General features: G+C 36.3%; 1 protein-coding gene across 3 annotated transcripts in view; it reads right to left on the reverse strand.

The window, feature by feature from the left end:
* Positions 1-14,991, reverse strand: part of MAP3K7 (mitogen-activated protein kinase kinase kinase 7) — a 65,468-nt gene that overhangs the window by 40,527 nt on the left and 9,950 nt on the right. For all 3 annotated transcript variants that reach the window (XM_021082147.2, NM_001114280.1, XM_085008403.1), the window contains 6 exon segments: positions 11,050-11,160; positions 7,940-8,005; positions 7,425-7,470; positions 5,967-6,105; positions 3,230-3,354; positions 709-837 (listed from right to left, as the gene is read on the reverse strand). In XM_021082147.2, coding sequence (XP_020937806.1) covers positions 709-837; positions 3,230-3,354; positions 5,967-6,105; positions 7,425-7,470; positions 7,940-8,005; positions 11,050-11,160 — 616 coding nt within the window.

Here is a 14,991-nt window from a genome sequence, read left to right on the forward strand (position 1 = left end):
TATAACCATTAAAGGTACAAAAGGAATAGGAGGGATGCAAAGACACTGTGTCCATATATCAGTTTAACTTTGGAATCAGCAAGATCCGGACTTACATCCCAACAATACCACCTGTGACCCTGGGCAAGTTACTTAACCACTCTAGGTCTCAGTTTTCTAATATGTAAACCTGCAAAATGAGGCAATAATAGTACTCGCTTCACAAGACAGATGAGAAGATTAAAAAAAAAAAGAAGGCAATGTGAAGCCCTCTGTGTTTGCTTTTAGAAGCACCTTAATTAACAACTCTTATTATTCGCTGCTTTCTCTCCTCAGTGAGACACCTGCTTCCTCAGGAGAAAAAGGCCGTACCTCCCCAACTATCTCAAAAATGTGAGATATTTTATTCATTTAATTTTTAAATTTTATTTTCTCCACAGAGTCTAGCCCAGTGCTCCCCTAGCCTCTAGAGAGAGCTGGTCTAGGTAGGTGGCTCCTGCTGTCTGCTGATGGTCTTTCCCTAATGAGCATAGCCAGCAGACCTTCTCAGCTTTGTACAAGAGCCACCGCTGCTCCCAGCCTTACCCAATTTTGGGGTGGGGGAGGGTTGGAGACCGGTAATAAGGAATCGTATATTTTAATATTAGGGATAAATGGTTTTCTTTGGGGGAGAAACAATTTTCAAACAGGAAATATACAAAATATATTGAAGAAAAATGTTTCACAAACCGTTATGAACAGCCCACATGATACGGAAAGCTGGGCCACCAATTTCATCAAAGGGTTTCCGACGTGTTATTACTTCCCAAAGGATAATACCCCAGCTGAAGACGTCACATTTTTCACTGTAATTGCTACCTAGAAAAAAAAGGTAGTAAAATTTCAAGACTTTTTTCCACATGACTTACAGAAACGAGTGCTTTCATAAATTTCAAGAATGAGCCATCAAATGTACAATAACAAGAGATTGCTACATATAGAGCTAAGAAACTACTCTTTTTGAAGGATCTCAAATCTTTGCAATAAATACGTTTTTACAATGAATTAAGTATTAATAATGTACTAAAAAATCCACTTCAGAAAGCTGGTCATTTTCTACCTTTTCATCAAGACGCACAGACTTTATTTATTCAGGCTTATGTTTTCTCTGGGGCAGAATATAAAACATCCGTACGTTCCTTTTTGTAATTTCTTTACCTTTAATTTTCTTCTCCCATTCTCTGGACGGATAACAACAGTACAAAGCAGAATAAAAGTCTAAATCTAGTGTTAAGATTTTCTTTTCAGTAGATCCCCCTGTGGTGCAGTGGGTTAAGGATCCAGTGTTGCTGCAGCTGTGGCTCAGATTTGCTCCCTGGCCTGGGAACTTAAATATGCTGCAGGTGCAGCCAAAAAAAAAAAAAAAGAATTTCTTTTCAAAATATCTGGTGAGATAAAATAGTCAGTTTGCAAACTTAAAAATAAGTCATAAGCAGGAAATACTTACAAATTTAGAGTATGCAGATTACAAGATTACACAGCAAAATTTATATGATCACTCAGTTGGCTGGTGAATCAGCACAATAAACAGCCAAACCAACCCCCTAAAAACTCATGAATAACCCACTATCAGAATGACAAATCTTATAGCAATAGCAACTAGGCAGTGTACTGTAAGCTTTACAGTGACATCACAATCTGATTTGGGCTACAGATGCCAACATCTTTCAGAAACGAAGAAATCTATATAGCCTACTAGTCTGAGCTTTGTTGCTCTAAACAATTAACAGTACTTTTTATTTCTGGGTTATTTTGTATACACAAATCTTTCTGCTTTCCATACTATAGTAATAACTGCGTTACTTTAACTCAAAGAAAGGCACAGTAAATAATTTTTAAATGATCCTAATTATATATTTTCTGTACATGAACTTAAAAATTACTTAATTTTATATAATTTAACATTTGCTTGTCCACTAACTTTTTAATTGAATTTTGTAGCAAAATAGCTCCACTCAAGTGACCAGCTGCGGAGCAAATTTCTTCCTCTTGGTGGCTAAAAACAAGGAACAAAGAGCTTTAAATTCATCAAAAATGAAAGAAATAAGTCAAAATCAGAATCTGATTATTGAATGTCTCTGAATTCCATGAGCTTTCATACTTCCTAACATATGAATCACGTCTTCAGTTCAGCTTTTCTCATTTAAAAGATAACTTAATGTTTTTTTATATAGAAACCTCATATGCAATTTATGGATTGCTCTTTCAGGACCCGAGTAAGGCGTGGAGATGTAAAATAAAGTAAATATAAGCTTATCCTTCACTTCTTGCCTTTGGTATCATCTTCTGCCTAATTACTTGCATTCTTTTTAAGGCATGTTCATTTAAAGCTTTAGACTGCCAATTTTTAACTTCTAGGAAACCAACACAAAGCACGGTGATTCCTGTTATTCCTGGTATTACGTTCTATAAAGTTGCTGTGAATGTTCAAGTAGTGAACACCGGATCATTTGCTCCTAGGGGAAATAAAGGGTTAGGTTCCTGTGAACCGCTATACATTTTGTCAACTGATTAACACATAATATTGCTTTTTACATGTGTTTCTGTTTAAAACATCCTAATTAATATAAATTGTTGCGTTACTAATACTGAACTCATGGCCAACAGCACTATAACTCATGTCTGAATGAATATTAGCTAGCAATATATTTTCTTTGTTAAGACATCACAGCCTTCTTATACTTAGCCACGCTAACTAGAAAGCTTTTCAATATTGCTTTTAGAGGCCATTTTAAACAGTGAAATCTCTTAAGAGAAAGCACAAGAAAGGAGAAAAATGTGTTACTAAATAGATCACAAAATTATATGAGAGCTGATAACAAGAGGGTGGAGCAGTTGTCTTGTTTGACCTCATTGGGAACATGTGCGTTGGGCGACTCAAAAATTCTCCCTGCTCAGTGCACGTGTGTGAACAACTATGAAGAAGTTACTGAGTACTGATTTTAGTGTACAAGTAGGTGTTTTTGCAATTACTGAACATGAGAATGAGGATCAACCATGCATATGCTTGAACTCGCACAGAAGGTGCTAAAAACTTAAATCTTGCTATGAGATTCAAGATCTAAGGCTATATTTATTTAATACCTCCTTAGACTTTAGTGTATAGCTTATGTACTATGCAGAAATAAAACCATTGAAATAGGGCAAAGTCATATAGGATTTACATGGAGTAAGAAACATTATCAGCCATATCACATTTTTGCTATTTTACCTTCAAAAACTTCAGGTGCCATCCAAGCAGCACTACCCTTATTATTGGTCATGTGTGTCTGAATGTCACAGGCTGTACCAAAATCACAGATTTTTAAAACTGTCCCCCCTGCAACCAGCAGCAAACTGTTTAAGAAAAAAACAAAAAGAAGAACAAGAGGTTATAAGACCAATATTTAATTCAACATTAAAAGAAGAGACATTTGTGGAAATAGAAAATTTTAAGCAAAATACAGGATAGAAACTATCAAAGAGCATCATGACCAATAAGATTAAATGTTTTGTGAAAGTTCAGTTTCAGTTCTATATACATTATTATGTAACTGACTTCCTTGTTTTCTCCTGGTACATTCAAAATATCAAAATAATTTTTTTCTGAATGACTTTTATATTGTTGCTATTATGGTCAGTACTCCTTTACACATAAGACTGATGAATTTGTAAAAGGTAACTAAAATAGTGGCATAAGACAAGTTGCCACTGTATAAAACACCTCACCACATCAAGTATCTTTTTAATTTTTATTTCTTAAATTTTTTTTTTTTTTTTTTTTGTGCCATGGCATGTAGCGTCTTGATGTGAGATCTCAGTCTCCAGATCAGGGGTTGAACCCGGGCCACAGTGGTGAAGGCACCAAGTCTTAACCACTAGCACAGCAGGGAACTCAGGTGCTTTTTTTAATGCCATTCTGAGCAACTCTTTCTGACCACAGAATCCATAGGTTTTCCAGTGACAATAAGATATAGCACATTTGGATATACAGTTATATAAATAAGCATAGCCATTCCAAAGAATTTTCTTTTCCCCAGTACATTCTGAAAAACCAATTCTAATTCTAAAGTCCAATTTGTACACTGGGTGGCTCACAAGCAATATTCTATAGGATGAGTCCAACCAAAAGGATGGCTAAGAGGAATGAATGACCTAGATCAGACCTCTTGTAAATATATTAACAGTTATTTATTAGCAAAAGGAGAGCCCCTACTTACAAATGATTTTGTTAAGATATATCTGGTCTAATAGGCTGGTTAAATAAACCTAAAATTTATGGATTTATGGTATGATTGGATGGAGAAAAGAGGTAGTTGTTTAAGCTGTGTAAATTATGGAATATAAAAGATGTCAGAAAATAAATAACTTCCTTTTGTGAGATATTTAAAGTATACTGCTTAATAACTTATCAGTTATTCCAAAGCCAAACATGCCTTAATGCAGAAGGGTCACTTTTGGGAGTTGTAATCTAATGGTTTCTGGCTCCTCCAGGAAAAGGATGCTTTGCCTGTGCCTGACACTTGCCTACATCCTTTGAATCAGGTCAATTTATTGCTGGATAAGAGCTATGATTTTCATGAGCTTGCTGTGATAATTCAACTGACTGTTAATATGGGGGAAAGGAGGACACAATCTCCTAACAGGAGAAAAAAGTGATTTCTTTACTAGCCAAGATCGGTAGTTACGACAACCTCAGGAGTCAAGTTAAAAAAATAAAATCATCATAAATCTGGGGCTTAAACATTATTTGACCAGGGACCTGGGGAGAGAGAAATCAGTTTAAGCCTGGGAGTAGAAATAGGTATACTAGTGAGAACAGTGATTCTGAGAGTTAAAACCTATGTAGAATTTATCAGATTAGATAGGAGAGTGAGAGGTTATAGCCAGAAGGGATGCTTTAATGCTGTAAACCAGTATTAAGAGAGTAGAATACTCAAGACTGATTTCCTAGGGGAAACTGCTTATCTATGGACTGATGTGGTGGTCAGAGGTGGGGGAGAAAGGACACATGGGAAACTTTGTTTGTCATAAGTGGATGAAGAAAAAAATTAGAGAGAAATGGGAACAAATACCACATATATATTTTAATTGAGTATCAAAGAAACACAAAAGTCCCCAAAGTTTTAGCCTTTAAAATACTTATTTAGGGAATTTTGACATGCTTTCAAAGTCCCAGAATCTTCAATATGGAGAAATCCCGAGTATTTTCAATTTCTAGATGCCAGAAATACCCTCTGCCTTCCTCTGAAAAGGCAAATAATAACCACTCTGTATATTTTTGTGGAATGTCTACTCTGTGGGGACACTGTGCAAGTTATTAGGGATACAGCAGGGAACAAGACAGACTTGTCCCTACTCTCATGCAACTAACTGTTTAGGGAGAACAATATATACTGTATACTGTGGGGGCAAAAAATAGGATTTATAGGATAACGGACTCTAGAAGTATGCTAATCTAAGATGTTATTAAATATAAAAATTCAACCAAAATAAAAAACCCCACTAAAGACAACATTTTAAAAGGCCAGCTTATGGAGGTGAGTTAAAAATCATCTCAAAAAAACAAAAAATAAACATTCCTGAGCAAGCCAAAAGGGAAATGTGCAACAATTAGCTTAATTAGGGAGTGGGGAGTTCCCGTTGTGGTGCAGTGGTTAACGAATCCGACTAGGAACCATGAGGTTGCGGGTTCGGTCCCTGCCCTTGCTCAGTGGGTTAACGATCTGGCGTTGCCGTGAGCTGTGGTGTAGGTTGCAGACACGGATCGGATCCCATGTTGCTGTGGCTCTGGCATAGGCTGGCAGCTACAGCTCTGATTCGAACCCTAGCCTGGTAACCTCCATATGCCGCAGGAGCAGCCCAAAGAAATAGCAAAAAAAAAAAAAAAAAAAAAAAAGGAACTTAAATTAGGGAGTGGGTTTTGGGGGGGAGGGTGGCGAGAGAGACGCCACATTACTAGCACTTACTTTGGTGGTTTCAGGTCCCTGTGAATTAAAGCTTTGGGTTGCATGCTGTGAAGATAAGCCACTCCTTGGGAACACTGTAAACACCAACTCATTGCATGGGCAGCAGTGTAATATGGCAATGGTTCAGCACCATGCAGCACTGCAAAAGAAAGGTACAAACTAAAAAGAACTTTATTGCATATAACAAAAGACATAAGGTGAATGCAAGCACTAACTGTCAGAACACAGGAGTGGGTATTTTCCTACACATGCTCCTATCAGTCCCACTTTTCATTCTTTTCTAAATAAAAAGATGGCCCTGTCTAATAACTTCAGATGGATAACTACCACATATGTACCTTACATTTAATAGTATTTCCATTAAATGTTGTACCTACATTCAATAAAACTGATACACATTACCACACCTTTTTCTCATTGATAGATGCAGTCTTTCACAGAATAATATAAATTATAAACCATGTGATGGCATATTACTTTGAGAGAGATACAGAGAAATAGTACGGAGGGAAACAAAATAATGTACATCAAGATGTTTACAATTATGCTTTCTATAACAGCTAAAAACTAGAAATAGTTCAACCAAATAAAACACTTGAGTATTAGATAGCCGTTAACAATGATGAACACATGAGCAGTAAATATAAGTAAACGTTTATATAAAATAATGCTAATCTTTTTTTTTTTTTTTTTTTTTAAATGACTGCACCCATGGCATATGGAAGTTCCCGGGCCAGGGACTGAATCCAAGCTGCAGCTGTGACCTATGTCATACCTTAACCCCCTGTGTTGGGCCAGGGCTCAAACCTGTAGTGCCAGAGATAATGGCATATCCTTGACCCACTGCAGCAGCAACTCTCAAAAAATAATGTTAATTTTAAAAGTATAATGGTACAATTTACTGTATATAAATGGTGTGACAAGAGACAGTTTATATACATAGCTGTTGTTTTCTTAGAGTGAAAAGAGTTAGTTCTGTTCTATAAAGGTAACTAAATGACAATTTTCTTTCACTGTCATTAAAATATTCTGTGAAGTGAGTTTTCACAATTTTATTTTTGGGGAAAAAAAAGCAATATAAAGCACAATGAGGACCTATGTTTAGAAAGTTTCTAAAATGAGAGGCTCTAAGCTAAGAGGGGGCAAAAAGAAAAAAATTAAAGCATGAAGATATTTTAAAACCTATTTAAAAAGCAAGTTTTTACTTTACTTAAATGCTTTTAACATTATGAAGTGTACCATCAATTTAAAAGCCTGATATACTCAGACTTCTAAGTTTCACATCCTAATGTTGCAGCATCTTGTCTTTACATTTTTAATTTTTAGCAGATTTCTTTTTTTATTACCATCTTTTGGGACTCTGAGGGTAAATTGTGAAGAACATTAAGTAACTTACAGTTTATATTAAAAGCTTTTCAATTATTTTACTCTACTAGAGATAGGACTAAAGACACTCACCATTATATAAAGAGCCCCCTTCAGCATATTCCATCACAAGACAAACCTAAAGAAAACATATACCAGAATAATTAACCACAAAGTTATAGCCTAAGGAACTTGAGAGAGAACCTTTGATTTTATAAATGAATTAAAAATTATTCTTTTGTTCCCTACTATGTGAACAGCACTAGAAGAGAAAAAAAAGATCTAAGACCTTGTCTTCTAGGGTCCATTGTCTAAGAGTGGGGATGTATCTAAAAACATAATCACAGGATCTTTGGGGACTTTCTCCAGTGCTAACGAATGGATGCTGTCACTGGATATCGTAAACCTTCCAAGAAGATGAAGTTACTGGATAAGACCACCTAAGACAGCTGTTTCCTTATACTGTGTGTTAATAGATTAGAAACATATGTACAAATTTTTTTAAGAAATAACATAACAATAAAAATAGCTTCATAAAGTACACAGCTGCACACATTTGCCACATCATTTCTCACTGACAGGTTATAATGAAAAAGTGACAAACTTACTGGATTCAAGCAGGCTCCATATAGCTTTACAATGTTAGGATGGTTCACACGAGATAACTGCCGAAGCTGTAACAAATTAAGGTTTCTTTTAAAAAAGTGCTAGCTTTTGAGGAAGTGATTTCACAGCATCATTAAAATTTAAGGTTGTACAAATTATTAATCGAAACATTAAACAATCACTATTTACTGTGTAGCAGGCATTGTGGTCATAAGTTCCTGCCCAGATTGTCACAGAATCCCTGCTCTAGAGCCCTCTCAGTTTAGCTGGGGAAGGGACATGTAAACAAATACTTAAAGCAATGTGCCAAGTGCTATAACAGGAGTTGTGAACAAAGCGTAAGTATAAATAAGAAGAAATTAACTTTGCCAAAAAATGTTAGGATGCCATCTCAGAGATGGCACTGAACTGAGTTACCCAAGCTGGAAGAAGCCTCCTCCACTTTCTCCTCTTCCTCCTCCTCCTCATCACCATCTTCATAGCTATGGTTAGTCTACCTACTCCATGCTGTACTGGTAGGCACTGTACAGATATTGCATAATCCTCAAAACTTTGCAAGGAAGATATTATCACTTTCATTTTAAAGATGAGGTACCTTTAAGATAAGGCTTAAGAGAAGGTTAGTGAGCTGCTAAATACCTTAGACCTAGAAAGTAGTACAGCCAGGGTTTGAACTTTGGTCTATTTGACTTAAAATCTGCATTCTTGTATTTTCTTCCCTTCATTCTTTCCTCGTCTCCTATCTCTTGAGTTAATTCCCTGTTCTCCATTCCTACTACCATTGCCTTAGCAGTTCTAACCTGAACCACTGTAGTAATTACTATAGCTTTCTCTTAACTGGTCCCCCTTCCTCCAGTTTTATCCAATCCAATCCAATCCAATCCAATCCAATCCAATCTAATGGTTCACGCTGAGAAAGTCAGTGAGAGCTTTAGCTATCTATACTCATTTGTCTTGCTCTACATCTCAAATTTCTATTAATATATCCTCCCAAACTGCTCCTTGCTCTCACTTCATCTCTTCCTTTTCCTCTTCCTTCTTCCTCTTCTTCTCCATTACCTATATTATACTGCTATCTCATACTGCTATCTCATATGAAGTCCACTAAAGTAAATCTTTTTACTACAAGCTACTAGAAAGCTGTATTTTTCTACAACCAACAATTATAGATTTTCAGTCCTAAAAGAAGAATAATCACTATTTATTATATTTCATCTTGTAAAGATTCAGTACTGAGGTTTAGACAGCAGATTACTCAAGAATTTATTCCTATTCCCTCTTCAAATATCACTATGATGGTAAAGGCACTTTTTTCAAGGCATAAATGGAGAAGGATGAAGAGAATATGAACTGAAAAAATAGTTCATTTTTGGAAGCTGGAAAGCAAATGACTAGCAATAACTGACAGAGCAGACCTAAAAGAAATGAAGAAAAGTGAGAAGCAACCAGATTCATCTCAACCAAAATGTAGGGCAGTGGTGTCAGTATCAGGGATCTATTCATGTAAGCTACTGAAAGGGCAGAGAGATTGCTTAAAAGTTAGACCAAAGTTTCCTTCTCTCCCTGACTTTAAACAACTTAGTGACTGCCTCTTTATTGTCCCAAATATTGGAGGTTGATTCTTTAGAGAAAGTATAAGAAGGTATTCTCTAAATACAGAGATACGTAGTGAATATAGACATATAGAGACAAATACAGAGCCAGAAACATAATAATACCTTTAGAGAAGGTGTAAGTCTCTGGATTGGGGGGCACCAAACAAAACTAAGGGATGAGCTCAAAGAAGTTGCCTCTGAGAAGCAGAAAACTTGATGGGAGGAAGTATACGGGATTAAAGTTTTTTTTAGCAAGAATACATGGAAAACCATTTGAAAATTTAAATTACATCTATCTATAACTTTGATGATAAACTTTTTTTCTCCAAGCTATTATGATCTTTTTGACTCCTGATTCCTAGCATTTAACACATGCACTTTTACCCAGTTTTAGGAAACTGTCAATATAACAGTATGCAATCAATAACCTCATCTGAAACACAAACAAAAATTGTGAATAAGGCAAGATAAAGCCAGAGTCCTGGAGCATACTACTAGAGATCATCTTCTTCCTCCTTTTCTTGCCCCCTTTTTATAGCTGCGCCTGTGGCATATGTAAGTTTCAGGGCCAGGGTTGAATCAGAGCTGCAGCAACAGCCTACATCACAACTAGATCAACACCACATCTGAGCCACATCTGCAGCCTACACTACAGCTTATGGCAAGGCTGGAACTTTAATCCATTGAGCCAGGCCAGGGATCGAACCCATATCCTCAAGGAGACAGTGTCAGGTCCTTAACACGCTGAGCCACAGTAGGAATTCATCTTTCTTCATGATGTCGTATCACAACCAAATTCTCATTTCTCCATGTTATACATTTAAAAATATCATGAAGTGTATTTTGAAGAGATAATTAAACAAAATCACAGATACAAATTCAGAAGGTTCATATGGTAAATACCACCTATTTATTGGCCAATGAAGTTAAAAAATGATAAAGCCACTCATTTAATGAAACACTGTGATCTAATACATAAAACAGCACAAAAAGAATGAACTTGTTGCTACAATAATCTCATAATTATTGAATTCTCCTTCATCACCAAATCTGTAAGAGAATAGAGTTGTAAATTTTCATGCTAAATGAGAAAAACCAAATTTGAAATTATTTTCCCTTAAAATAATCTCATTAGAATTTCTAAAAATGTTCAGTCAAAAATGAATGCATAAAACTTCCCTTCTTAATTTTAGATAGTGGGAGAGAATACCAATTCTTTCCTATTTTAAAATTTAAATTCTACGCCTTGAAATACATCTGAATTACATGGAAGAGATTACATTTTAATTCAGGGATGAATTCATTTATGCAGCTAAGTCTTTTTTACCCTAATTTTTAATCAAAATTAAGAGTGTGAATGAAAAAAATGTTCCTGTGGCATTCTCTTTGGTTCAACCAAATTGTCGATGTTCAAGTACACAGAGAAATGACAACTGAGAAATATTTTTCTCATAATATTAAATTCATGCAGCTTCTTAGGTAAAGAACTACAGAGCATAAATGACATCTCAACTTACCTCTACAATAAAAGCTTTCCTCTCAGATTCACTTTCTATTTGTTTAATAGCAACATCTTTTGCTCTCCACTTCGCCTTGCACACTACTCCAAAGGCTCCTCTTCCAACAACCTGAATTTAAAAAAAAATGAGAATCAGAAACAAACAGATCCAGCCCAACATATAATGCTGATGCCAATCTGAAAAACTTATTAAAGATTTTAGAAATCACCACATCTGGATTTGCCACTGAGCAAGTATGAATATTTACTGAAGTGAAGAGATAATAAAATGCACTGTCTCTACCTTTGAAAGTTTATGGTCTAGACACCTCTTCAGTCTCAAGTAAAACCAAAAACAACAAACAAAAAGAGACTCTTAGAGACAGAAAACAAAAACAGACAAGAGGAACGAGGATAGAGAAGATGGTCTGGAAAAATAAAAATAAAAAGCAGAAACATGTAACCAGTGTTTTAAACTATCGTATTTATGACATTAAAAATACCTTTTGAATAATTCAGTAAGGGTAGGGAGTATAGGTTAAAGGATAAAAATACAAATGACAGAAGACTGGCCACTGTGAAGGACAGACAAAGCATGGTATCCTATATACAATGAAATATTTTTCATCAAGAAAAAGGAATGAACTACTGAAACATGGTACAACATGGATAAATTTGTCTGGCAAGTGCCAGACACAACATACATATTGTATGATTCCATTTACATGAAATGTCCAAAAAAGGAAAATCTATAGAGATAGAAAGTAGATCAATGGTTGTCTGGGGCAGACAGTAGAAATTGGGATTTACTATAAATGGGTAAGAAGATTCCTATCAAGGTGATGAAAATATTTGAAAACTGATTTTTGGTAATGGTTGTACAACTCAGTAAATGTGTACAAATCACTATACACTTCAGATGGATAAATTTCATGTAAAACATATCTCATTAAAGTTGATTTTTTTTGTTATAAAATAAAAATTGACCACATATTGTATTATTGTTGAAGCTGATGTGTACCTCCATGATTCATTCCTCTCTCATGCCATTCTACTTTTATAAATGTTTGAAATTGCCATAATACTAAAACAACAACAAAATAATGACCTATATTTACTGGAACAAAATCTTTCATTTTTATCATTGTAAAAGACCTTAGTTAGACATCATCTACGCCAAGCTTTCAGCGGATCTAAGTACTCTTAAATGAAAAATCTTCCTCCCTGTAGGCTCTCATTTATGATGTACTTTCTTTGTGGCAGGCACTGAGATAAGTGCTTTACATCATTAAATCATTTACACAACCCTAGGTGACAGGTACTACAGCTATCTTAATTTTATAGACAAAGTACCTGGGTTTAAAGAAGTCAACCAACTTGCCCAAGGCTATACAGCTAGTAAAGAGCAAGTGCAGTGTGATGTCAGGAAGTCTAATACCAGAACGTTAGAGATCCTAATCTGTACACATGTATCTGTACTATATAATTAGAAAGGGGTAGTTATATCTTCTCTTGGATGAATCTTCACTTTAGGCAAGCTTACATGAACAAACACCTGGGCAGAAACACTTCCGAACAAAGTTGGCTGAGGTGATCAAATCATTTATTATCTTCATCGGGACTCTTCACAGAAGAAGAAAGAGGTGCTAATAACTACCAAGACAGCAGTTGTAAACTGGGCCAAAGTTCGAATTCCCCTTCAAACATTACACAGAGCAGTATGGACATTTCTCATGTTGCTTAAAGTATAAAAACATCCAAATGGTTAGCATTTATTGAATGTTTACCATGTGCCAGGAACTAATTATGTGCTTTTCCTGTTTAACTCTCCTCCATTTTACAGGTGAGTAAACCAAGTCACACAGTTGCAAGTTGCCCAAGATCACAGGGTCAGAGAAGTCAGGATATGAAGCCTAGAGCATTTAGTGACCAATTCACTCTATATTCAGCCTCTGTATGTTATAAGCTTAAAGGAAATTGGGCTGCCTCTAAGTAAACGCAGGTGACATCTCTAAGAGCTAGTCATTCTTTGGGTGTCCTTCCCTTTTTCCCTTAGCACCTTCCCTTTCCCTTAGGTGCTCAGGGACCTCCTGATGATTAGGCTCTGGCTCTCCTTCACGCCTCTCCTAAGAGAAAAGGAACCAACGTTAGTCATTTGCACTTGTCATACAGTTACTTCAACATGAATGGGTAGTGGCTAAACTTGAAACCATCAGAATACTGGAAAGAGCATACCTAGGATCTGGAGCCCAAAAGACTTGAGTTTTAATATAGGTTCTGTCTGCCTATTAGCTATAAATGGTAGGCAAGTTAATGTCTTTGAGCTTCTATTTTCTCAACAGCAAAAAGGAGATGGCTACGTTTTCCTCAGTGGATATCTATGGTGTTCATAAGTCAAAATCAGGTATTTTCTTAAATACTACAAAAGAATACTATATGCTTGGAGTTAGGTATGAATCAGTTTCAAGAGCTATACTCCTCATTTCTCTCACAATTAACCACAGTGAATAGGAAACAGGTCCTCAAATGAATCTCAACTTTACAGTAATGTTGAGCTAAGAAGGTATAGATGGAGACCAGCCTACCTATTGTTATTACTATGAAGTAATGATTGTAAAATAATTTAATATATCCTTCAACTATGTATTTACAAACACATCAGAGCAACTAGTACTCAACAGGTCTCCTTTTGTTTCATTTTCTTATTCTCAGGGGTGCCCTCACGGGGATTCCAAACATTATACTGTAGATCACACACTTGTTGCAAAAATGGTATAAGGTGTACACTACTAACTGTGATGCACAAGTGCCACCTAGTGCTGAGATGATGGCTGACTCTGAGCTTGCAACTTAAAACCATGGGAACATAATGTGAGCAAATGAGGACATGATAAACTTTCTCCCTTTTGCTTAAGAAAGCAATTTTCTTGAACACTCTGAAATATAAAACAGGCATATTACATGCACAATGAGAGCCCATGGACTTGAGAAGCCTATATTCACATTAGGGCCATAAGATACTTCACATGTATGGTGAAACAACAGATCTAAAACGATAATAAAGAAAGTGCAAGATGCCAAAGATTGTATACATAAACTGAAATACAGGATAGAAAAAATGATTGCTGTGAATTCAAAGGTTAGAGGCTCAGAGAATGCTTAAAGAATTAAATTTCTGTGTATCTAATGATTCTGATCACCAATTATAATGTGCGGAGAGGGGTTTCCCCACACCAGCAAGCAATTCTCAGATACCTGTTGAGTGTCCTACCATTCAGGCTTAATTCTGACATTATCCACCTGGAGAGAGCATCAGATCCCACAGGTTAAGGGCTCAGTTCTACCATACTGCTCCCCCCACCCTATTTCAGAAGCCAGTTATAAGCCCAGGTTATCATCTATGCTTATGATCAACAAGCTGGAGGTACCAAGGGCCCCTGCCTTGGGTTCAATTAATTTGATCAAGTGGCTCACAGACTCAAATAAATATTTTACTTACGAGATTACCAGCTTATTAGAAAAGAATATAACTGAGGAATAACCAGGTAGAAGAGATTCATAGGGTAAGATAAATGGAAAGGGCACAGAGCTTCCATGCCCTCTCTGGGCCCTGCTCTCCCCCAGTCTTCACATGTTCACCAACCCAGAAGCTCTCTGAACCCTGTCCTTCTGTGTTTATATGGAGCTTCACTACATGGACATGACATGAAATCATTAAATCCACTGCCAGCAGATTCAACCTTCAGCTCCCTTCCCCTCCCTGGAAGTCAGGGAGGTGAGACAAAGTTACAACCTTCTAATCACACTGCTGGTTCTCCTGGCAACCAGCCCCATCTTTAGGTATGGTCCACAATTAACCTCAAGACATCTTCATTGTTCTCATCACTTAGGAAATTCAGAGGGTTTTGGGAGGTGTGAGCCGGGAATTGGAGTCGAAGACCAAACATATGTGAGAAATATA

The sequence above is a fragment of the Sus scrofa genome, chromosome 1 (genome assembly GCF_054392235.1).
Source record: "Sus scrofa isolate SSC_HxYL_T2T_F1_AM1 chromosome 1, Sscrofa_HxYL_maternal_Yorkshire_Landrace_v2.0, whole genome shotgun sequence".
NCBI classification, from domain to species: domain Eukaryota; kingdom Metazoa; phylum Chordata; class Mammalia; order Artiodactyla; family Suidae; genus Sus; species Sus scrofa.